Source organism: Aspergillus thermomutatus, assembly GCF_002237265.1.
Source record: "Aspergillus thermomutatus strain HMR AF 39 chromosome Unknown NODE_180, whole genome shotgun sequence".
Lineage (NCBI taxonomy): Eukaryota > Fungi > Ascomycota > Eurotiomycetes > Eurotiales > Aspergillaceae > Aspergillus > Aspergillus thermomutatus.
This window is the reverse complement of record NW_020798229.1, coordinates 12,565-37,348: the sequence shown is the minus strand read 5'-3', so window position 1 is coordinate 37,348 and position 24,784 is coordinate 12,565. Positions and strand designations below refer to the sequence as shown.

General features: G+C 52.4%; 4 protein-coding genes across 4 annotated transcripts; 2 read left to right on the top strand and 2 right to left on the bottom strand.

Annotated features, from left to right (window-relative positions):
- Positions 1 to 3,187: 3,187 nt before the first annotated feature.
- On the top strand, positions 3,188 to 6,541 carry nrps11 (nonribosomal peptide synthetase fmqC; the record flags this gene model as incomplete). The annotated part of the gene is made up of 1 exon (XM_026757770.1): positions 3,188 to 6,541. One exon carries the CDS (start codon positions 3,188 to 3,190, stop codon positions 6,539 to 6,541), a length of 3,354 nt encoding a protein of 1,117 aa, XP_026612272.1.
- Positions 6,542 to 7,423: 882 nt separating this feature from the next.
- fqzB (FAD-dependent monooxygenase fmqB) lies at positions 7,424 to 8,998 on the bottom strand (the record flags this gene model as incomplete). The annotated part of the gene is made up of 4 exons (XM_026757527.1): positions 7,424 to 7,688; positions 7,747 to 8,093; positions 8,184 to 8,770; positions 8,839 to 8,998. 4 exons carry the CDS (start codon positions 8,996 to 8,998, stop codon positions 7,424 to 7,426), a joined length of 1,359 nt encoding a protein of 452 aa, XP_026612271.1.
- A 521-nt stretch (positions 8,999 to 9,519) lies between these two features.
- On the top strand, positions 9,520 to 11,317 carry fmqD (FAD-dependent monooxygenase fmqD; the record flags this gene model as incomplete). The annotated part of the gene is made up of 5 exons (XM_026757288.1): positions 9,520 to 9,780; positions 9,841 to 10,057; positions 10,128 to 10,516; positions 10,583 to 10,944; positions 11,065 to 11,317. 5 exons carry the CDS (start codon positions 9,520 to 9,522, stop codon positions 11,315 to 11,317), a joined length of 1,482 nt encoding a protein of 493 aa, XP_026612270.1.
- A 1,309-nt stretch (positions 11,318 to 12,626) lies between these two features.
- On the bottom strand, positions 12,627 to 24,604 carry nrps12 (nonribosomal peptide synthetase fmqA; the record flags this gene model as incomplete). The annotated part of the gene is made up of 3 exons (XM_026755698.1): positions 12,627 to 16,064; positions 16,112 to 23,956; positions 24,020 to 24,604. The coding sequence occupies 3 exons, from the start codon at positions 24,602 to 24,604 to the stop codon at positions 12,627 to 12,629; spliced, it is 11,868 nt and encodes a 3,955-aa protein (XP_026612269.1).
- Positions 24,605 to 24,784: the final 180 nt, after the last annotated feature.

Below are 24,784 nucleotides of genomic sequence, written 5' to 3'. Positions count from 1 at the left end.
ATATCCACCGACCTGTCATGGAAAGTTGTCTCGTTAGATTTCCCCCGTGGATGCACCAGTATGATCGTCGGGTTTTACGTTGTCTCCGAACAAGCTTGACAGCAAAGAAGTATTCCTTCAACGTCTTCGGCCGGTATTCTGGGAACATGCGGTCGAGTCTGCGGTCGAGTCTATGTTCAACGGACGTGTCAGTTCTGCGCCAGAGGGGAAGAGGATGAGAAGGAGCATACTCTCGTCGGATCACCTGCGCAGCCCAAAAAGTGAAAAGGATGACAGCTAGCACGAAGGTGGATAATAGCGCCCAGTGAGACATGATGTCTGAGAATACTCGAATGGGACGTGCAGCCGTTCGGTTGAGATAACGATTTGACAGGCGCTCAACACAACACAACACGAAGCTTCAGTCTTTATAAGTAATTGATCGATTTTATCTTCAAACTCGAAGCTCACTGTACTCAAATGAGGCAGGTTGACGGGTGCACTGAGCTTGGGAAGGAACAAGTCCGATAAAAATTGAGCAATACGAAGATGGTAGGAGGAAGGATGGAGAAGTCCATGAACACTGATCATCCCAAATTAGTAGTCAGTGAGGCTTTAGTGGCTATGAGACATGGTCAGTGAATATCTACCTCCTGCAATCTGATAAAAGGCCCTGTATTCACTAAAGTCTAGTTGATTACCCTACACTGGGATAATGATCAGGGAGATATCTTCACTTTATTGATCTTCATGCTGCTCTTACTTTATTCTGAACAAATTGGACCTTTTGACTCGGATAACTAACCTAGGACAAAGGGGCGAAGGCTTAGCAGAACTCAACGAATCTTTCACAAATATCCAAAGTTTCTCAATCCTTCTGTCCAAGTTCTTGCCCCCGGAATCCTGACAGACGCCTCAACCAGGCCAGGTGCGGCTAACGCGCTGGGCCAAAGTGAAGATTCCGCGTATCTAGCTCCAGCAGGACCACTAGAAGTTTAGGACTCAACGAGGGACTCTGTCCATAGTTGACATTGTAGTGTTTTAAGCGGGACGTTGGTAAATGGACGGAGATGGCTGAGCCATAGAAAGGGGGTCTCCTGGCTTAATATACACTGCTTATTAGGAAACTGGATTCAGATTCAGCAACTAAATATCTATTAGCTGGGACCTCGTTGGCACCCATAGAGCATAAGATACCGCTTCATTCAGGATCACTGGACTTGGAGGTTGAGAATACTTATCATGCTTGTGGGATCTGGCTGCTATAAGCCAGCTATCGTGACTTGAGAACATAAACTCCGTTATAACTATCAAAACTGCTATTTGTATTTCTTGAGTTCGAGGAATTAGTGGCCAGAGCCATCGTGCGTCTCCTGAGCCTCTCTAGATGCTCATATTGACAGATGGGTTGTCTTCGTTTCCTGCTTGAGAAACCATTCTGAGTCGCTGACAGAGTAAAGAGAACAGTAGAAGGAAACACAACTGCGGCCTACCAGCGCAAATATCGCGCTTGCTGAAAGATGCCATAGATGGAGAAGGCCACCCTAACGTGTCTTCGGGAGATAAAAGTCATTACCTTCCAACCGTGAAGGAACACATTTCCTCTTGTGGCCTTATGTCTACTTCTGCCTGGGCTATCATTCTATGAGCTACACAGGAGCCATAGTTTACACTCTCGGACTGGAGTCACACCCGGAATAAGCAAGCCAGATAGAACCGAAAAGAAACAATTAATGGCCTACACCCTGCTAATTCAACAATATCGCCCTCTCCCTCAGTACCTAACTAAATGTTTGTCAATACCTAACTAAATGTTTGTGGTTGGCACCTGACGGAGAACTTATACCACTGTACTAAAATAACGTCATGACAGTCACTCTTTCAGGGTAATAGTATTTCAGTCACTCCTACACTTTGACAGCACCCATCTCACCATCTCTCCGCTCAACAAGCAGCTGCTCACGGGAGTCGTAATCGGCTCCCTTTGCTGCCAGTCTCAAGGGTTATACACCCAGCAAGGAGGTCAGATGTGTGTACAGCAAGGTGTATGCTTGATATGTTCATCCAGTACCCTTCAACCTCAGAAAGACATATGGGCAAGGGATGACTGGCACATTGAAAGATTCTCTGCCTCAGCGGTACGGCAGAGGGCTGGTAATATTAGAAAACGTTCTCGGCAGCGAAGATGCAAAGTGAGTTAAAGAAGGAGGGATCGGCCCTGCAGGATAATTGACATGTCACATTGGCTCTACACCGACCTGGAGGCCATTTCGGGAACTGCATCAGTTCCTGTGTTCTTGTGTGCCTGATTGGTCCATTATAAAAGTTAGTGGCCTGTGATCGTCTAGAATACAAGAGCAACATGCCACATGAGCATAATTTCTATCGTGTTACCTTGATGCTGCGTTCTTCTCTCAGCTTATGGCCTCCATTACTGCTATAGACGGACACCCGTTGATGGCATTTGACCGGTTGCCTCATTTCACCCAGAAGCGCAGCAAGTGGTCCTAGCCTGACGTTCAAAGGTGCTTCTGACTCCAGAGAAAGCACCAGGGCGTCCCGTCTTTATTCGCCAGGCTACTCCATCTTGGTTGCTTACCTGCTGCATTGGTCTCATGCAATAAAGTCAGCTATTAGCTGAGTAACCCCCTTGCATGGTGTAACTTGAACTTGTGCAGAGTCGAACAAGTAACTCGAGTAGAATTAGTTACACTGTCGAAAAACCAGATTCCTTATGCTGGGTAAATTTCATCGCTCTGGGGTAGTCCTAACAAGAACATCGGTAGGCCAAAGCTGCTCTGGTGTCAAATCAAAAGTCACCCAAGTTACGATATGCCATTGAAGCAAACCTCGGAGAGACCATCCTGCAGAAAACATGCACTCAGGAATCTGACTTAGTCCAAGAACCACTGTCCACGTATTCCTACATGATTGAAATTCCATCCATCCTCCTTGCGTTGACTTTTGGCGGGAGACAAGAAAGCGGACTCGACTGCTTCATAAGACATACAAAGAGAAATTTACACATATTGGAAAGAAATCTTTACTGAAGGTATTACCATACGAAAAGACGCATAGGAAGATTGCATCTATTTCCAAGCTTATAGTAAGGTGGACGGCTTGTCCTTGCTACTGAGTCGGTTCGGTGCGGCCTATTGGATTCTCCTTCCAGATTCTCCCATCCCAGTGCTTGTCAATACCTACAACAATGTTTGAACCAACGAAGCCAGTTGCGCACACCGGCGAGCCGGACAAGCCCAGTGTCGTTGTCACGGACACTGAGGTCGCCATCGAGGACGACGCAACCTCCATCCTGACACGCTATATACCACAGAAAAGCATCCAGAACGCAAGGCCCGCGGCTGTAAACTCATGTATCAACGAGATATTTGAAGCCCGTTTCCGGGAGCGCCCCGACGCCCCCGCCGTCTGCGCCTGGGATGGAAGCTACACGTACCGTGAGCTGGACGACCAATCCTCCGCTCTCGCCCACAAGCTCCGCCACCAGGGCGTGAAGGCAGAGGTATTGGTGGCCCTTCTCTTCGAGAAATCCAAGTTCAGTGTCGTCGCGATGCATGCTGTGGTCAAGGCCGGCGGTGCGTTTTTACTGTGGGACCCTAGCTTACCCGTGGCTCGCTTGCGAGGGATGTTTGCCGAATCGGGAGCGCGATTCGTACTTGCGTCCGCAGCATATGCCCAGATGGCATCTGAAATCAGTGAGGATTTCAGTGTAGTGGACGATGCGCACATTCCTCCCTATAACGCATCTCTGCTGCCACCCGGAACCCAACCGGAAAATGCGCTGTGCTCCGTCTTCACCTCCGGCTCGACGGGCAAACCCAAAGGGTTTCTGATGGATCACCGAGCTTTGTGCACCTGCGCACTTGGCTTCGGGGAGTTACTGGGGTTGGATGGAGCCTCGCGGCTTATTCAGTTCTCTTCGAACACCTTTGATCTTGCGACGTTTGAGCATCTCCTCCCGTTCCTTTTCGGTGCCTGTCTTTGCATCGCATCCGAGGAAGAGAGAAAAGGCGACCTCAATCGCGCCCTGTGCAAGTACCGTATTACCCATGCAATACTTACGCCCACTGTGACTCGTCTCCTTGAGCCTCAACACTTGACAGCCCTGCGGGTGCTAGTGATGGTCGGTGAGGCGGCTGGCAGGGAGGATATCCGGCGTTGGGCCTCTAGTGTCAAGCTTCTCAACGGTTATAGCCCTGCAGAAGCCGGATGCATCACCATCGTCAACCCAGTCTTGCAGGAGAACCATCCAAACAAGATCGGATTCCCCATTGCCGTAGTCCCCTGGGTTGTGGACCCGGATGACCACAACCGACTAGTGCCGGCGGGAGAAGTAGGAGAGCTGGTGATCCAGGGACACACGCTGGCACGAGGATACTTTGGCCGTCCGGACGAGAGTAAATCGGCCTTTATCCAGGCGCCTCCATGGGTGCATCAGTTCGGCTGCGAGTCCTACGGACGTCTGTACAGGACGGGGGACCTTGTCCGATTTGATACCGATGACGGGTCCCTGCTCATTATCGGCCGCAAGGACTCCCAGGTGAAGATTCACGGCCAGCGACTGGAGCTGGGTGAGATTGAACATGCGCTGCAACAATTCTTCCCTCCACCACAGGTAGTTGTTGTCGAGTTGTTGATGGTCGAGAATAGAGAGCCGGCCTTGGTAGGGTTTGTGTGCCAGCCTGGAAACCCCAAGGATATCCCGGCCGGGCAGCAGAGTAAAGAGGATAGACTCTTCCTGGTGCCTGATGACCAATTTTGCGCCGATGCCCAGACAGCTCTGGCATCGACGCGGGATATATTGCCCTCGTACATGGTCCCATCCGATCTGCTACTGATCTCTCATCTACCAATGGTACCGTCCGGAAAGACCGACCGTCGATGGATCCGCATGCGCGCGGTGGATCTGGCGCCCGATGAGAGGAGACAGTACAGCAGTGTGCTAGGGAAATCCCGGGATCGACCAGTTAACCAGCTTGAAGAGTCTCTGCTTGGACTCTGGGCTACCAGCCTCAAGCTCGCTCCTTCGCAGATAGGAGTCATGGATAATTTCTTCCACCTCGGCGGAGGCTCACTGGAGGCCATTCACCTCGCGGCTGAGGCACGAAACATAGGGTTTCCTGAACTATCCTCGGCGACTGTGTTCAAGTGTCCCACCATTCGGAAGATGGCAGGCATGTTGGAGGCGACGGTGGTGTCTGCCCAACAGCCAGACGCCCCAATCTCCTCTTCATTCCAGCTGGAGTCGTCACTGGTTGCTGAACTGCTACGGAAATCTCAACGCGGCCTCGAGGACTTGCAAGATGGGCTCCTACCTGTCACTCCTTTCCAAGAGAAATCTGCGAGACTGAAACCAATGCACCTGTTGATCGACATCCCCGGCATCAATCACTCGCGCCTGGAGGCGGCCTGGGCGCTCGTCCTAGAGACACATATCACTCTCCGATCCATGTACGTGGCGCACGAAGACCGTGTCTACCAGGCTTTTCTCCGCCGACAGGACACGGTGTCTATCCCCATCAAGCGGTGCGAAGAACCAGTACATGAATTCGCGGCAAAGTTCTGCGACCAAGATGTTGATCCAGTTCTGAATGGCCAACCCTGGTGGAGCATGACCAGAATCGACAACAAGACGGACAGTGTTCTCGTCCTCCGAATGACCCATGCACAGATGGATGCTCTGACGCTAGACGTCCTCTTTAAAGACTTCATGGCTGCCTTTGAGGGTCGTGAACTCTCGCAGCGAGATGTGGAATTTCCTGATTACATGCAGTCGCGTCTGAGACACAATGCGTCGCCTGCAACCATCGAATTCTGGTCGAAGTTCTTGCACGGCTCCCATATCACCCGGCCCATGCTCCTAGATCCTTCCTCGGATGTCCATCCAGAAAACGAGGCCATGGTCTTCGTGTCTAAACAGGTTCCGATGGTGACGCCTCCTCTCGGGATCACCGTGGCGTCTGTATTCCGGGCTGCCTGGGCCTTCGTGCTCTCCCGCTATGCCGAGCAGGAAGACATTGTCTTTGGCGAGTTTGTCGAAGGTCGCAGCTTACTGTTGAACGGTGTGGAGAAGATCACTGGCTGCATGGCCGCAGAGACTCCCATGCGCATCTCCATCACGCCTCGAGCATCGGTCCGCGACCTCCTCCGTCATTCCCAGGAGCAATACGTCGCGCGGATTCCATACGAGACCTGCGAGCTGGAGGACATCATCCCACACACCTCCTGGCCCAGCGGCACAGAGTTTAGCCATATCCTGGTCATCGAGAAAACGCAATTGGTTCCTCCTCTTGTTCTAGATGGGCGCCCGTGCCAGCACAAGTGGGCCTTCCACGGGCGACTGGAGGACGTCCACGTCCAATTGATTCCGGGTGCGGATACTTTGCACGTTGGAATGTCTGGTCCGGAGATCCGGCTGTCCAAGAGAATAGCCACCGAACTGGTTGAGAAGCTGGCGGCGACAATAAGGCAGTTCAATGACCGGCCTGAAGCCTTGTTAGATGAGATTCAATGTGAGACGGGGACCGAAATTGTTTTGTAGTAATGGGAGTAGTGTTGTGTTTGTCATCTTGTCAGCCTAGTAGGGATATCTATCCAAACAGACGCCTCTTGCAAACCGTCAAAGCATTAGGGGTCATCAGCACCTGTGGAAGGAAACAAGCAGGCAATACTACAAGGTACCTCAGGCAGTAGGCACTACCCAGTACCCAAAGGCCTAGTAATTTAACTAGAATCGTGCATTTCTGTATACAACAAGGAATACTACCTTCTAATACTAGATTAGTATAACAAAGTTAGTAAGATATGGTGTGGTTATGGACAGGGCTATACTGTTGAGGTGGAGATATATAAGAACAGCATGGCGGTGTTATAAAAATCATACTGATAGAACTCTTTCCAATCTACAAATGTGCGTCCATGCATGCTTCTTGAGAATAGTTAATTTAGTATTTCAGTAATACTGCTATTTCATGAGGAAGGGTTGTGTTGAACACCTTTTAGTTGGGTAGTTTTATGGCAGACAGGTTGGATCAGTGGGCTGACCCTACACTAAATACTGTAATCATCCTTTCTTTCTTACGAGCTGATGTCTTCCATTGCAAGAGCCTGTGAAGCAGAGTCGGTAAGGGATTCTGGCCGAGGACAATCCAGATCGTCGTACGGGGGTTTTGTCAGCACAGAGCCAAAAGACAGCCATAAGAGGCAACTGTGAATTCGAATTTCGGATTGGGTGGAAACATGTGGGTGAATAAGCCTTGTTTAATCCATTAAGAACTCCATGTAGGGCAATTCTCTAAAACTGGGTTCTGCTAGCATACTTGATAGCTTTGGGAAGAGAGACCTCCATGGCATACTACGAAGGGAAGGCAACGAAAGTCAAGAAAGAACCACGATCCTCAGCTCATCAATGGGATTGGATCCATCAGTTGGGGACGTAAGTATCCTCAATCCGATAGGCTCCATCCGAAGGAATATTCTTAGGAATGTACTCGCCTTCACCACGGACAGCCCGTACCACCGTGTCGAAGACCCGATAGGTATACTCCCGGCAGTCATGGCCAAGGATCCATTCAGGATTAGGAAACGCAAAAATGCTCGGGTCCTTTGCGACGGCTTCCCAGTCCGGCCAGAACAAGGCTTCCTGTAACGTAGAACTGCCCAGCTGGATCACCGTGGCGCGCGGATACCTGTGAGTATTCACCTCAATTAGCACGTTTTTCTCCGAGTCAGGTTGGTCAGATATACCGGATCTTCTCCGCCACGCGCAATGCTACAGGAACGTTCTCCTTTCCCGCCAATTCTAGGGCAGTGGCGACGACCACCCCGTCCTCGATTGCCTGACTTCCCCCCTGACCGACGACGGGAAGGTATGGATGAGCGGCATCACCGATGAGCATCAAGCGACCCCCGGAGGACACCCAGCTTTCCAGTGGCGGGCGATAGATGAGCGGGTGGTCCACAAGCTTCTCGGGTAAAGTATGGCGAATGACCGAGGAGGGTCGAAGGTGGCCAGGCCAAGGGCGAAGAGTTGCCAGCGCGTCGCCAATGCTCGCTCGGCCTCCCGCCCAACTTTCGTGAGCATTGAAGTGATCCTGGGATGATACGGACAACTGTCAGTGATCCTAATCCAACCATCGGAAAGAACAGCACGAAGATCTGGTATCCTCTGGAGACAGCAGTACCTTGTGTATGAGGACCCAGGCAAGCTCCTTTCCCCTCTTCAACGTTGTGATTGCCAAGTTGATCCCATCGCCGAACCACACATACACCTGATCTTTCTCCTGCGTGCCCTGAAGCACCCAGCTCGCCTCGGGGTCTTTCGCGATCTGCTCCGTGGTTAGATGAGCACGGAATGCGGCCCACCCGGAGTGCTGCTCGGTGTCCTTCTGCCCAGTCAGCCAAACCCTGGCCGCACTGTGGACGCCGTCAGCGCAGATGACACAGTCGGCGGACAGGGTTTCACAGTCATTCACAATGACTCCTGCCTGGCCGCCATCTTCCCAGTACTTGGTGACTCGGGATCCCAGTCGAATGTCAATCCCCAGCTTCCTCGCATGCTCGTATAGAATGCTGATCAACCTCCCCCGGTTGACCATCCACGCTTTCCCTCTCCCTGCCAGTTCATGTCGCACAATGAATCGATCGTGATGATCGAGCATATCAGCGTGCGTCGCATTCGACAAGTGTGGCGCAATTTCCTCAAATAGCAGCTCGCCCCAGCCATTGATCACGCGGACCGCATTGGGCCCGATGACAATTCCATCACCCGCTGTATCCAACAATTTCATGAGTGAGTCGTACGTACGCAAGACAGCGAGAGTGAAGGGCGCACCTTACCATCTTGCTTCAGCTTCGTCACCTTCTCCAAGAGGATTACCGAATGTCCTCTTCGATGGCTTTCGATTGCGGTGGCTAGGCCTCCAAAGCCAAGTCCGACGACGATTATTTTGATGCCCGTCGGGGCCGGCAGAATCGGTGGAGCGGCGTCAATTGTCATCGGAGGGGAATAGAATGTAACTGGGTCTATCTCGTGGAGAAGGATGTTTCTCGAGAAGAGTTCAGTTCAGCCCTCCTCTGACCATGTTAAGGGACGAGAAACCTGCAGCAAATGCTGTTGTCACCATTTCCATTATGAATGTCTACCTGTTCATGAGTAAATTGGATGCAAGGGGGCGCCATCCAGGAATGTCTGGGCGCAATCTTGGGCACACTCGAAGGTGCATGTCCGATTGACTATGTCCCCATTCGTTGAAACTGGCAAATTGATGTATCCACTTGAAGAGAGCGCTGACACGCTATCTGACAATGAATTCCATTATTATTCGAGTTCCATTCCTGTGATCTACTGGCATACCGGCCTTTCATGAATGCAAGGGATAAGAGATATTGCTTTGTGGCTTGGCTGGGCAGCCCGATTTTGCATTCTTTCCCAAAGGAGTGCCTTATATTAGAGGGTAGTCTCCTTACTCCAGGCGTCTTCATCTTTTGAACTTCCTGCAGCTTAGGCCTTCTGTCAGCATGCAGTACAACCCATTGTTTGCCCTGGCATTGGTCCCTTTTGTGATATCAAATTTTCTTACAGAAGCGACGAGCAACATCGGGAGCGATGACAATAATCTCATCGCCATCTTTCGTCCTGTCTTGACGCCAGGTGCGCAGATCTTTCTCCTGTCCGACAGTGACTACGACAACAATGTGATGCCTCGATGGTCAACGTTCAAGGACCCGTCCTACGTCGCCACTATTAAACCGGCGACCGAGGAAGATGTACAAGCAATTGTAAGCACCGTTCACCGGAGAAACTAGACAGAGATCACTTATGCTGAGAGACAATATCAGGTTTCAACCGCTACGTCTCACAATATCACCTTTTTCGCAACGGGTGGCGGACATGGCGTAAAGTTGGACTTCGATAATGTACAAAATGCCGTAAATATCGAACTGAGCAATCTCAAGTCTGTCGACTTGGATCTTGAGAACGATTTGGTCACCATCGGACCCGGAGTGGAAAATTCTCTGCTTTACGACCTTCTGTCCTCCGTCGGAAAAGAGACAGGTAGACGCAATCCCTTGGCCCTCTTGCCAGCATGTATAAGCATGTACAGCTCACTAACATGGATGGTTAGCACTGACGACCGAGCGCTGCATTAACACAATTGGCCCAACGCTCGGGGGAGGGTTGGGCGCTCTGTATGGACTTCGTGGTCCGCTGGTAGACTCGCTCGTGTCCGCTCGCCTGGTAACAGCTTCCGGAGACGTGGTGACTGTCTCCAGTAGCGAGAATCGCGACCTTTTCTGGGCGATCCGTGGTGCTGGTGCAAACTTTGGTATCGTCACATCTGCCACCTACAAGATATACGACCAGACCAATGGTGGAATGGGTGTGTCCGCCGAGTTCGCCTTCTCGCCGGCCGCTAATCGCTCGTTATTTGACCTGATGGAATCCATGAATGACAAGTATCCCCCAGAGCTGGCCGGGGGCATTGCAGTCAGCTATAATCATACCACCAGCGAGGTAACGATCCTTTCAGGCGTCTCTTCGGCTTGTTTTGTTCTCAACGTGTGGCTGATATGCAGATAGCCCACTATCGAATGGAATTTCCAGTTCACGGGGTCCAACGAAGCTGCTCAGCCGTGGCTTGACAAGTTACAGGCCCTGGGCCCGATCAAGACGAATATCCGGAACGTCCCATGGCATCGCCGGGATGAACCTGATTCGCCGTACTGCGCGAGAGGGGACCACCGTATGATCTACAACCTGAACCTCAAAAGAACAGACGCAACCACCCTGCAGTTCTACTTTGAAAGCGTCGCCGACTTTTCCGCCGAAAATCCCTGGTTTGAATGTGTCTTGATGTTCGAGCGGCAGGCTACCGACGCCGCGCTGGCAGTGCCGATACGCGAGAGGGGAGTAGGGCCATGGCGCGACAGCAAAATCAATGCGTAAGTCTATATATTGCATATCTCATTTAGGTCCACCAGTTCATCAGGGAAGCAATGGCTTCTTCTCTGCGTGGAGCATCGTTGGCTTGTTCCTTCAACTAAAGTCTTCTATCACCACAGGAACTTTGTCGTGAAGATTCCCTCCCAGGAGTATGATGAGGCTGTTGATGCCTTCCTACGGCCGACCAGAGAGCAGTTCCAGGCAACCATGGGCTTCGACACTCTACGTGTGTACGTCAACGAGGCTTTGGGTGACGAAGGTCCTGCTGCATGGTATGGGCAGCACAACCTCCCGAGACTTGTTGCGCTGAAACAACGATGGGATCCCAACAATCAGTTTGGAGCCGGGGCTCCCATTCCGCTGAGTCTCTAGCACGGAGTATGAATCGTATATATATATCCACCAAGAATTTGTCATAGATTAACGGGACAGTTGGCGCTATAATCCCTGGCAGATTAGTGACAGCAACGCCCTTTCTACGCCAGCTTCCCAGGCCCTACATAGCTACTCATTCAACAAGGAAACTTTCCGACTTGGAGCACACCATTCTACGCTTTTATCTCGTTTTTCCTGAGGTAGAATACTCTTTCCTTCTCAAACCCTCTCATGTGGCTGCAAGTCTTACTAGTTTACCAATAAACCAATAATTATTAGCATCATGCATTCTGAGAACAGGACATGCTGAGCAACTGTGATGAACATATAATTCTATGCATCAAGATATGCACCTCCCTTCACTATTTCATACTTACCATGCGCAGGGAATCCTTGCTTACAAGGATGTCTTAATGTGTAATGGGCCAGGCCACAGCTACTCCAGCAGTCCGGCATGAGATCGGCAACTAGTAGATAGATAATTGCTTTAGCTCTCAGTCTGTCTGCTCTGGAAGGCAAGGGTAAAGGAATAATAGTCACATTCCTTCCTAAGCAATTAATTTCACCTTTCACTAATGCATGGTTACTTCACTGAATAACCCAATTAAAGGGGAAAGAATGTCACTTTATTTCATGCATAACTGAGACAGTAGTTTCTTGTTAGGCCTTCACTCAGCTCATTAGGTAGCAGTGCATAGGAGCCTTTTATTAAATGTTCATAGGAATTTATATGTTGCCTTGCTGCTTTATTTACTGATTTATGAAAATTCCATACTTAATAGTGAAGAATTAGTTCCTCTTTCTAAATATCCATCTTCATGTAATAAAGGTATATCATATGCCACCTGTAGCTGATATTACATCTTAGCCCTAACTATATACGTGGTTAGTAGGATAGGCTCTTAATTAAATGAAGCGCTACTTATATACATAATGTTGTATATTTAATGATTACTACATTTAGGATTAACAGATTGCTCAGGACCCTAGCGCCACAGGAGCTCACCACTAGATGTTTACATACCATCAGAAACTTGTGGCCTATACAATACAAGGAATAAGGTGGTAGAGCCAGGTGTAAGTCCCCCCCTAACCAATGGTAGAGAGTTCTCCAGAAGGCATTGCTAGTAAACAAGGCGAATCAGTGTAGTTACTGTAGTTCCAGGCATTCACAAACATGGTCTAAAATGCTTCCAGAGAATGATCAAAATTGGTGATTAATATCTAGTCGCTATAAAGGTACTATTGGCTATCCGCATTCAAATCGGACAAGATCATAATCCATGACTCAATTCAAGACCTTCCCCTAGGCTGATATCATATCATCGAATAATTCAGTCAGCTGGCACTCTGGCGAAGCCGAGAAGCGCTCAATCAAGTCGCAGAGCCGTGCACACAAAGCTTTTGCCCGGACCTCGGATAAGACCCGGGTGTTTGCGCATACTTGGATCTCCAGTCTGTCCGGGTGAGGTTCGGAAAAGACCCAAACTTCCTGTAAGGGTTCGAACTGCGCGAACTTGGAGTAGCGCACCTGGAGACCGTCCAAGGGGATGTTGTGGCTCAGCTCGATATTCTGATGTTGGACAATGAAGCTGAGCTGGGTATCCGCGGGCCAGGAGGTGGAATTCTTGAAGATATCTTGGAGCTCAAGGTGTTCGTGCGGCAGCGCTCGGGTGTACTGCTCCTGCACGTGGGAGAGCAGATCCAGGACGGTCCACGAGGGCTGCAGGGTTATCCGCAACGGTATGAAGTTGAGGCAGCATCCCAGTAGCGCTTCGATATTGTCGAGAGCCAGGTTCCGGCCGTTCACGGTGTGCCCAAAGACAACGTCGTTTTGGGATAGGAGCTGACATAGGTGGAATGCGCACGCAGCCTTGACGAGGGAGGCCATTGTGATGCCCGCGGGTAGACTGGGGGTCTTCATGCTCTGGAAGGTCCACTGAGTCTTGTGGTCTGCGTCCTCGCAGCGCGTTGGGCGGAATTGAACGGGCATGGATGAACCTTGGAGGTATTCTCTCCAGAATTGAAACGAGGGACTCTGGTCTTGCGAGGTACGATAGTAAATGTAGTCAGCAAAGCCGGTGGTCGGTGGCAGCGGGGTCTGGTTGTATATGGCGGCAATATCACCGAAAAGACGTGGAATAGATACGCCATCCCATTGTGCATGGGAGATTTGGATCGTAAAAACATGCTCCTCCTTTGAGCGGGATACGAGAGTGAACTTGACAGGTAGTCTCCCCATTACATCTAACGCTGCCAGATCTGTCTGCCAGAGCGACTTGCAGAACTCTAGGGGATCTCGATCGGTAGTATAATTGCTGAAGGGGGCTTCAAAATCCTCCAGAACCATCTGTATCAAGCGGCCCTGATGTTGTTGGAACTTTGTGCGGAGAATACTGTGTCGAGACATGATCGTTTCACAAGTCTCCCGAAGCCGGTCTCGATTAAGAGGACCGCTGATAGAGAAGTTGTAGGAGTGGAAGGTACCTCGGTCAATGAAAAACTTCTGGGCTTGAGTACCCGGTAGTAAATCAACCAGTGCGGATCTGGGAGGGATGAGACCCTGCTTGGTCAACGCCATGTGCAAGTCCTTGGGCCTGTCTACTGGGCTCAAGGAGAATGGCTGATGGGAGGTCGAGGAGTCATCGAGAGCCTTGGGGACAGCCACCTTGGCCAGATCTGACAATACAGGATGAGCAAAGATATCCGCGACACTCAACGCCATACCGGCAGCGCGACAGAAGGCGGCGGCTTTCATAGCATCGATGGAGTCACCACCGCTGAGAAGAAAATTATCGTCGGCGCCGATACTGTCCACTGGAACCTTGAGGACGTTAGCCCAGATTTCGGCCAGCTTACGCTCTTCCTCGGTCGATGGAGCTCGCGTAGAACCGTGACCAGCATCAATCGGCGCTTTATATGCCTGTAGTTCTATTAAAGACATAGAAGCGACGACATCCCGGAGGCGGTTCCTGTCAACCTTGTCTGAATGAGTTCGAGGAATTCGGGTCAGCGGTAAGGAAATGGACGGCACCATGAAATTCGGCACCGTCTGGCGAAGCCTGCTCTCTGCCGCAGTTGCGCTCTTCACGAATTCCACTGATGGTTCTGCGATGAGCTTGCTGCCGTTTTCTGCAGCACTGCACGCCGCTGTCTCTGCATTTTGCAGAATCATGGCGACCAAGTGCGATTTGCTTGCCCCAGCAGGAAGTATCACCTCTGCCACCACATCCAGGGCCCCAAGGAAACAATGCTGTACGTTGGCCTCGACCTCCCCGAGCTCTAAGCGTTGGCCACGCACTTTGACCTGTCGATCCTTGCGCCCAAGTATGTTGAGAGACCCATCGGCCGTTGCCCGCACCAGGTCGCCCGTCTTGTATAGACGGGAATTCGAGTGTCCGCGAAGGGTACGTAGCCAAGCTGGAGGATCGATGAACACTTCCGCTGTCTTTTGGGCGTTGTTGATGTAGCCTCGTCCCACGATGGGGCCTTCAATCACCAATTCCCCAACAGCACCGTTCGGGACTAACTTGTTGTGGTCTTGCGGGTCTACCACCCAAGCAACAGATCCCACAGGATACCCAATATTCTGCGGGTCGCTATCCTGAAGGACGGAGGACTGGACGAGCGATAATGCGGAACACTCGGCTGGGCCGTACCCATTCATGAGACACACATGTTGTGCCCAGTAGGACACATCCGTTTCCTGCATGCATTCTCCAGCTAGGGATAAGCTTGTGATGGTGTTCAAGTCCTCGTGTCGGAATAAGCGAGCCACGGAAGGAATGAGCATGGCGTGGTTCGCTTGGAGGGCAGAGGTGGCTTCGCCCAGATTGTTCTTCCGTTGAGACTCCGAAATCACACAGATGCAACCACCAGCGATGAGCACACTGAGCTGTTCAACGATGCTAATATCAAAAGCGTATGACGAGAACTGTAGGACTCGGGACTGGGGAGTAAGATTGTACGCTCGAATATGATCTAGGGCACCGGAGCAGTACGACCGATGCTCGATGACAACCCCTTTGGGCTTTCCGGTGGAGCCAGATGTAAACACGACATACAGGGCATCGCCTGGCCGAACCTTGGGCATGGTAATAGTATGCGGTGTATATTTAAGCGGCCAGTGGTGACGATCCTCACCCACGACCACCACCTTGGAGGCGAGTTCCATGCTCATCGCTTCGTGCGTTGTGGAAGACACTACCAATCTGCAATCGACATCGGCACAGATTTCCTTGAGGTGCTGAAGCGGGTACGAGGTGTCTAGAAGAAGAAAAGCACCACCGGCTTTCATCACACCCATCATGGCAATCGGGGTCCACCGGGTCTTTTCGAAGCAAAGAGGAACCACGACATTAGGGCCAACGCCTTGGGCGGCTAGATGGGCCGCAAGCCGCGAGGACAACCCGTCCAACTCCCCATACGTAAACCCTCCGTCCCAAGCATTGACAGCAGGGGCGTGTGGGCGCTGGACACAGTGCTTCTGGATGAGCTCATGTACGCACGATTCCACTGGATCGGGGACCAGTTTATTCCGGGTCCAAATGATCGCCTTGTCATGGTCACTGAACACATCGATGGAAGGCATTCGAGCTTCAGCGTTCTCTAATACGGAGCACATCGCCTTTTCAAATGTAGCAAGGACCGTTGAGGCCTGGTCTGTAGTAAGAGTGGACGATTTATACCTCAGATGGAGCACCATTTCGCCGTCTCTTGGAGTGAGAGTAATTACCATATCATCCTGGGCAAGTTAGAGTCAGGATATCAAGTCATGGGTGGCAAACCTACCTCTGTCCCGTCCTCCATGGCGACCGTGGTGAATTCTAGGCTCCTCTTGGCCTCTTCTTGTGACACCACATCCGTTTGAACGGCAACCGATGTGTTGAAGAGTACGCCGCTTGTGACTCCGGCCAGGCGATGAATATCAGACAGAGGGAACGACTGATGGGGTAGGCTCTGCAGGTATTCATCCTGAAGCTTGCCAACGGCCTCCTTGACTGTCCACCTCTCGCTCAGATGCACACGGCATGGAAGAGGATTGAAGACAGGGCCAGCAGTACCGGCAATCCCGTCAATCGGAAGATCGCGACCTGATTTCACATAGCCAAAGCACACACTATCGGATCTGGTAAAGCTGCGAAGCACCATTGCCCAAGCGAGCCCTGCCACATTCCACGTAGTGACACTGTGTGTGCGACAGAACTCGTCCAGTCTTCTTCTGTCCTGGAGCGTCCTGTATAGATTGCCCCATTCGTTGGCATTGGGTGAATTAGTGTGGTTCAGCGTTGGAAATTCACATGGTTCGACACCTTCGAGGTACCCTTGCCAGTACTGTGTCGCACTCTCCGAGTCCTGCCGGTAGATGTAAGAGATATAATCACTGTACAAAGGTGCTTGGCCTAAGGGTAGACGCTCATCGTATGCCAGTGAGAGATCTCGTTGGATGATGGTTAGCGTGGTCCGATCCATGATAACATGGCTCAAGTCAAGACGGCAGAGGATCTCTCCATTGTCCATCTCACAGACTCGCATTGTGTGCTGACACTGCCCCTTCGACCACCTCGTTTGCCCTGGTTTGGATGTCGACTCGACCGTCTCAGGATCCGAGGCCTTGGTGAGCACGACTTCTGGTGAGACATTTTGCAACACAACTTGATCCATGTAGGATTCTGGCCACGGGCTATCCACGAACACAGTGCGCAGGATCGCGTGCCGCTTGACTACTTCGCGCCACGCGGCCTCGAGACGTGAGACATCTGGCCGGGGATCGGTGCGTGGTCGAATCCTCCAGGTCACGCTGGCACTGTAGTTGTGCGCGGCTTTAGCCTGGGCGATCAGCATGCCGCGCTGGCTGGGTGAGCAGGGGTAGATGTCCTCGACGTTCTCAATCGACACGCCGGCGGTAGGGAGGGTCACATCAAGGAGTTCCTGGAGCGTGGGATACGTTAATGGCAGAAGAGGAAAGTCTGACAAGGTATGGCTAGTCTTGACTGCAATCAAAGTATTACATTCTTCGATGAGCGTTTGACGACACGACTCGATCCACTTTTGGATCTCGCTTTGATGCTTCATGAACCGGTTGTACATGAATTGGAACTGCAAGCGGCCTCGCACAACGGAGGCAAACACCTCGAAGATGCCAAACCGCTGTATATTGTCGCCTGCATCCAGTGATCCCTGATACTCGGGCATCTCTGGAATAAAGAACGCGTCCGCTTGCTCAAACTGTTGGTACTCTCCTGCATAGTTAAAGACTAACTCGACAGGATGGGGATGGTGGAACGCTTGCCGGCCCTGGGAATTCAGATAGCGAGACGCAAAGTAGGCCCATCCGTTAGAAGGAACCGCCCGGCGAGCATCTTTGACGCGTCGCACAACTTCCAGGAAACTATGGCTCTGCTGCAGCTCAGCTACAACTGGCCACATGGTCGTAAACCAGCCAACTGTCTGTGACAGGTCAATGGCCGGGTCCCATGGCTCTCTTCCATGACCCTCGCTAAAACTGAGCGGTGCCGTGCGATGCGGGAAAACTTTGAGAAACGAGTAGAGAAGAGCAGCATGCAGAATTTCGACGGGCCTGGTGGTGAAGGCAGCATTCGCGGCCCCCAAAAGCTGCCTGGTGGTGTGCTCGTCGAGGGTGAACGCTTGGTGCTGGCTATCGCGGACAAGATTGGGTTGTCCAACAAGGCCCCAGAAGACTGTCGGATCCTTATGGTAGTCGTCGGGGAGACTCACAGGAAAAGCGCGCTGGGGAGATAGATATTGCTCACTGTACTCCGCCTGCAGTCGGCACCATGTTTGAAAGGCGATCGAATGGTTGGCCATGGGATTTCCTCCCTTGAGCATAGCTTCGAGGTCGGCAAGGATGATACGCCACGAGACTAGATCCACCACTAAATGATGGATTACAACGGAGAGGTACTGCGCCCTGTCCCCCACGTCAATCAGATCGACCGCAGTCAGTGGTCCCTTCTCGATACTGAGTGAATGTGCACTGGATGAGACAATATCCTCCAGCTTCGACCGAGATTCTAGTCGATGAGCACGGTAGCGGCAGGATGCTTCAACCTTGGAAGTGATTGCTTGGCGCCAGCTTCCATCTTGCTGCTTCGCAAACCGAGCGCGGAGCATGGGATGTTTCGACAGGAGGGCACGGAGGGCAAGTTGCAGCTGGCTCGTGGTGACCGGCTGTGATACACGAAGCAGAAAAATCTGGCTGAATCGGTCCAAGCCATTGGACTGCCGGTGAAAGAACATCTGTTGGATCGGGGAGAGGGCAAACCACACATCCTCTTCTTCGCTCATGTGCACGACTGCCCGCGACAATGAATCCTCATGGAGTATAATTTGGGAGATGGTCTTTAGGCGCAGGATCCTATCCATCGTCACGGCGAGACCCTTCGACCGTGCCTGGGCGACTACCTGCATGGCCGTGATGGAGTCGCCTCCTAGTTGATAGAAGCTATCATCCACACCAATCTCGGCTAGAGGCAAATTCAATACCTGTGCCCAGATTACCTGCATCTCTCGCTCCGCTTCTGATGTGGGTTCTCGTTTCGTACCCCTTCCGATGGCGCCGTACGCCGCCAGCTGCTCTCGTGTGCAGGCCGTGGCTATACTGGACAACCGGCGGCGATCAGTCTTGCCAGATGCATTTTGCGGCATAACATGAAGAGGCAGAAAGATCTCCGGAACCATAAATGCGGGAATGGCGTCGGCCAACCGGGCCTGTGCCGCAGCGACTTGCCCAATGAACTCCTGGGTTGGCGCCGCTAAGACGCCGTCAGTGCCATTGCCATGCTCCTTCGTAACGACAAAGGCCACGAGAGTTTGCTTAGCAGGAGCGAAGCTGATCATCTCGACGGCGACTTCGACAGCCTGGGGCCAGCATCGATAGATGTGTTTCTCGACTTCACCTAACTCAATACGCTGGCCCCGTAGCTTGACTTGACTGTCCCGACGGCCGATATAATGGAAGGAGCCGTCCGCGTTGTATCGTACCAAATCACCAGTCTTGTACAGTCGCCCATGGGGCTGCCCAGGCCGAATATCCCTTATCCAGGCGGGTAGCGGGATAAATGCGGCGGCTGTCTTGCCTGGCTCGTTGAGATAGCCGCGAGCGAGGGTGGGCCCTTCGACCAGAAGTTCTCCCACGGCGCCAATCGGCAGCAGAATCTCATGGTTCTCAGGATGCACCACCCAGCAGACACCTGCCAACGGCAATCCAATGTTTTTTGGGTCAGAGGCGGATGTCACTGCCGCCTGGATTGTGGTAGACACCGCGCACTCCGCGGGCCCGTATCCATTCATCACCTTACATTTTCCGTTACCCGCCCAGTCGGCAACGTCAGAAGGTGTCATGGACTCTCCCACGCTCACCAAGATCTTTGTAAACTCAGGATTACTCCTTAAGAGATGGCGTGCCACAGACGGAGTGAGATGGGCATGAGTGAGCTTGAACTGCTTCGCAGCTTCCACCAACTCATTCCGACGTTGAAAGTCTGAGGGCACACAAACACACGCACCTGCCATCAGAGCGCTGAGCGTCTCCATTATACTGCCGTCGAAAGAATAGCCGGCAAATTGCAGCATTCTAGATTCGCTGTTGACATGGGTGGTTTTGTTCAGCGCCAGTGCGCTGGAGCAAAATGATCGATGTTCAATTACCACCCCCTTGGGTGTCCCAGTGGAGCCCGAGGTGAAGGCAACATATAACGCGTTTTCTGGCCTGACAGTAGCCGGTACCGGTCTCACTGGTCTATAAGCCCAGCGGCGGGAGTTTTGTAGACTCAATATAATGGGATGGGATGCAAGCCTGTCAGCCAGATCGCGATTCTCCTCAGATGTCAAGATCACAGCCGGGCTGATCTGGCGGCAGATACTCTGCAATCTTTGTTCCGGTTGAGACGGGTCTAGAAGGGCAAATGCACCGCCAGCCTTGCTGATCCCCAGCATGGCGACGGTGGTCCAGTATGACTTCTCCATTAAGACGGGCACGACGACTTCAGATTTCACCCCTTGGGTGGCCAGGTGTACGGCTAGGCGATCAGACAGCTCGTCCAGTCTTGCGTACGTCAACTTGCCATCCCAAGCCCACACGGCGGTGGCAGTAGGACGATCGGTCCGGCGCTGCTGTATAATTTCATGCACACATTGGTTACAGCCGGGGGGCACGCTGCCGTTCCATTGGCGCAGTAACTGCATATCCCCAGGACTGACCACTGGAATATCCGCTAAACTAGCATCGGAATGTGCCAGAAGGTATTGCAGGGTGTGCTTGAAGTGGCAAACGATTCGCTCCATCATAGAGACCTGGATGACTTTTGGATCGAACTCTGCCCTCACATCCATCTGACTCGATCCCACCAGCTGACAGATCATCGAGAGCGCGTACGCCGCGAAGCCACCCTCTGCGGCTGCACCGGCCTCGCACATTGTCCATAGGCTTCGGTTCTCGTCACCCCAGGCCGGCTGTACGACCAGCTGGCTCTGGAAGTTGCAAGCTTCTTCCGCCTCTTGGCTCAGCTTCCGAATCTGTCGGAGACCCAATTGCTCAAACGGGATCATGTCCATCGACTGGTCCTGGATGGCTTTCAGTGCTTCCAGAACGGTATGGTTTTCTTTCAGCTGCACCCGCAGAGGAACTGTGGCTATAACGGGACCGATCATGCGTTCGATGTTGGGCACCGGGGCGGCACGTCCAGAAATCGTGACACCGAAAACCACATCTACGGAGCATGTATAGTGACTTATCACCAAAGCCCATGCTAGCCTAGTTGCATTAGATAGTGTGTGGCCTCCCGGAACCGCGTCCTGTAATTCGATTGATAGATCAATCATCTCCGTGGGCGTTGGCGTATATTCCGGGGACGGGAGAGAAGGAAACACCTCCGCCTCCACCCCTACAAACTGGGACCTCCAGTACTCATCTGCTCCCTGGAGCTGGTTGATATACTGCAAGAACGGGCTCATGGTGTTCGTGGTCAATTTTTGGCCTGCGTAGGCGGCCTCAACGCGGTCCATCAACAACCCGGCAGACCAACGATCACAGACAGAGTGGTGCATGGTCAGAACGAAAAAGGTGGACAACGACCCATTTGAGCCACGGACGAGAGTTGCGTGCGTCAAGGGCTTTCCAAGCAGTATGCTTCGGTCCTGGCATTCGTGGACGTACTGATCCCAGTGCTGCCCATCACCATCCCACTGAAACTTCTCTTGGATGACAACCTGGTACATCCGACCATCAGAGGCTGACATGATTCTGGTACGGAGGATTGGAGTTGACTCGACAGTGATCTCCCACGCTTTGCGGAAGCGATCAGGATCGACATGTCCCTGCAGACGGTAAACAAAACGAGCAATGTAGCTCCCCGCCTTCGCTGCTGACAGTGTCATCATCCCTTCCTGCAGTGGCGTGCAGGGATAGATATCCTGGATCATGCTGCTTTCAACCTGGCATATCCGAGCTGCAATTGAGAGGAGACCAGGCTCTGAACCGCGATCCAGCAAAGAAAAGGGCTGAATATGTCGTGAGACCCCTGAACTGGCCATCTCTGTCAAACGAGCTAAATCACCGAGTCGTGGCGAGCGAAAAACATCCTTCACCGTGAAACGGAGCCCGACGGCTTTCGCCAGACTCACCATTTTCATTGCACTCACCGAGTCCCCACCAAGCGAGAAGAAATTGTGGTTCATGCCGACCATCTCCGGCGCCAGATGTAAAAGTTCCACTACCAGCTGGTGGATCAGCGCCTCATTCTGCGTATTCGGCTGGAGGACACTGGTTTCAAGCCCTGCTAAGGTCACCAGCTCATCGTGCCGCAGCGCCTCAGCCGCTTCCCGCAGCTTCTGCCGGGCAATCTTGCCTGTGACCGTGAGGGGCATCTCGTTGAGCTGCAGAAATAGCCGCGGGATCATGTAATCCGGAAGCTTCTCTTCCAAGGTCGAAGTCAGCTGTCGGACTGCGGATGCGAAGTGTCCATCCGGTACCGCAAACAACGGTCGGGAACCGTGCCCTCCATTGCTGGAACCATCATGCCGTGAAGGAAGAACGAAGGCAACTAGGATGGCCGCACCGTCTCCGTCTGCGGGAACGATGGCATCAAGCACCACGTTGCGGATCGTGCAGCCAGCTTGCGCAATATGATATTCCGGCTCAGCCAAGTCTATCCGTTGCCCACGGATCTTGACCTGCCGGTCTTTTCGACTAACATATCGCAGCATCCCGCTCGAATCATAGTAGGCAAGGTCACCAGTGGTATAGAACTGCTTGCCGTCGGCTTGTCCGTACTGTGCCCGCCAGCGCGGCGGCGGGATAAAGCTTGCCGCCGTCTTCTCGGCGTTATGCAAGTAGCCCTGAGCGAGACTTGGCCCTTCCACAACCAGTTCCGCAACGGCACCAATGGGGGCAAGCTGGTTCGGGTTACCCGGTTCGGTGAGCCAACATCGAGCATTGGCAGGCGTCCCAATGATGCCGATGTCCCCGATAGACCTGATCTGCGGCGACACGCAGCAGATTCCTGCCCATTCTGTGAACCCATACGCTTGGAACAAGCGCGTACGCTCAGCCCAAAGGGATATTTGGGCTTTTTTTAGTGGCTCTCCAGCGACAATAATGGTCTGTAAATCCGGCACCGCATCCGGCTCCAGAGTGGCGAGTACGGTAGGGGTCATGATGGACCAGTCTACGCCCATGGATCGGATCGCATCGGCTAGATGGCTCACGCGGTCTGAGTCGGACGGAAGACACACAGTACCTCCTGCTGCGAGTGTGCACCAGACTTCAATCAGAGACACCCCGAAACTGAAGGATGCGAACTGCAGCACCCGGTTTGTCGGTCCGAGATGTAGTGCGTGGCAATGGGTCGCGACGCTGGCCAGGGCTGCGTGATCTACCACGCATCCCTTGGGTCCTCCAGTACTTCCAGAAGTGAATAGACAATACGCTGGTTCCTGCGGGTCGGTCTCTGGCAGGAAGCTTTCGTGATGAACGTCCGCCAGCTCCGACACAGTGGTCTCTGAAACAACCAGGATAGTAGTGATAAGACCCTCTGCCAGGCTTTGATTCTGCAGCGATGTAAGCCCCAAGGAGGCATCTAGCTGCCTCGTGATTGATTTGAGTCGATTTGCTGGCTGCGACGGATCCAATGGTACGAAGGCAGCTCCGACCTTGTTGATTGCGAGCATGGCCACAATTGCCCATAAAGATTTGCCAAAGCACACGGGTATCAGATCACCGGGCTTTACACCAGATTTTCGCAGGTGAAACGCCAACCTGAGGGAGAATGTCTCAAGCTGACTGTATGAGAGCGCGCCATCTGGCGCGATGACTGCCGGATGGTGACGTCGCTCCGTGGCTCGCTCACGGATGACTTTGTACATCGTCCGGAAGGTAGGCTGGACTAAAGCAGTGTTATTCCATTTCCCGATCTGGTCCAACTGCGCCCGGCTCGTCAAGGACACCTCATTCAGAGCAATATCTCCCCCCGCCATGGCAAGCTTGACGGCTGCTTCGAAAGAAGACGCCAGATGGGCTGCCTGTCCATCGGTCAGGACGGTTGATTTATATGCAAGAAAGCACTTTCGCCAATTGGAGTCAAAATCGAGTTCTAGGACTAACATCACATTGCAAGCCTTTACCCTGTTTAGTCAGTCTTTCGGTCGACATCATCGGTAGCCACCAGTCGGGGTGCGCACCTCTTCGTTTGTTTTGAGCAGTTGAATGGGAAGACGGGTCTTCCTCAGGCAGTCCTGCGAGTTTCCGCGGCATAGCACAATACCAGTATCAAAGTAAGAGTATCGCGTTGGATCTGCATCCGAAATCGACCAAGTGTCCTCTTGGAACAGCTCGTTCAGCAGTGCGATCCGTCTCCGCGATGCGGCCAGCACTTTCATTCCCTTCTTTAGCCCTGCATCTAGTATATCCTTCTCAGCCGTTGCCGGTATCTCTTTCAATCCCATTTGCACTGTGTCCACCTCGGCAAAGCGCCAGAGAAGGAGGGCCCAAACCGCGGCGACAAAATACCGAGGATGTTCCCCGGCTGCAGGGCACGACTTGATGCCTTTTCCCAGGCTGGGAATCGCCAGCTCTGTGAGTCTCCATTCGTCGACAGGCAGTTTCCCATCGTTCCGTACGGGAAAGAGGCACTTTTCATCACGCAATACGGAACGTCGCTGTATCGCCATTATTTCCTCGTGCGTCGTGGTGTGATTCTTCGCTTCCAAAAGATGTATATGAGCTCGGGACTCGAAGTATGGTCCCACCGGGAGGATCATTGTCATCTCATCTTATAAGTTTACAATCAATCTTACTGATGCAAAAACACCTGCAGTTTCTGCAGCGGGTGAACCTCAAGAATAACATCCCATGTGAGGGCCCCGCGTCAGCATGCATTTCAGAATCGCCGCAAGGTATAGACGAAGAGAAAGACGGCCAGACTTCAAAGACACCAAGGCATACAT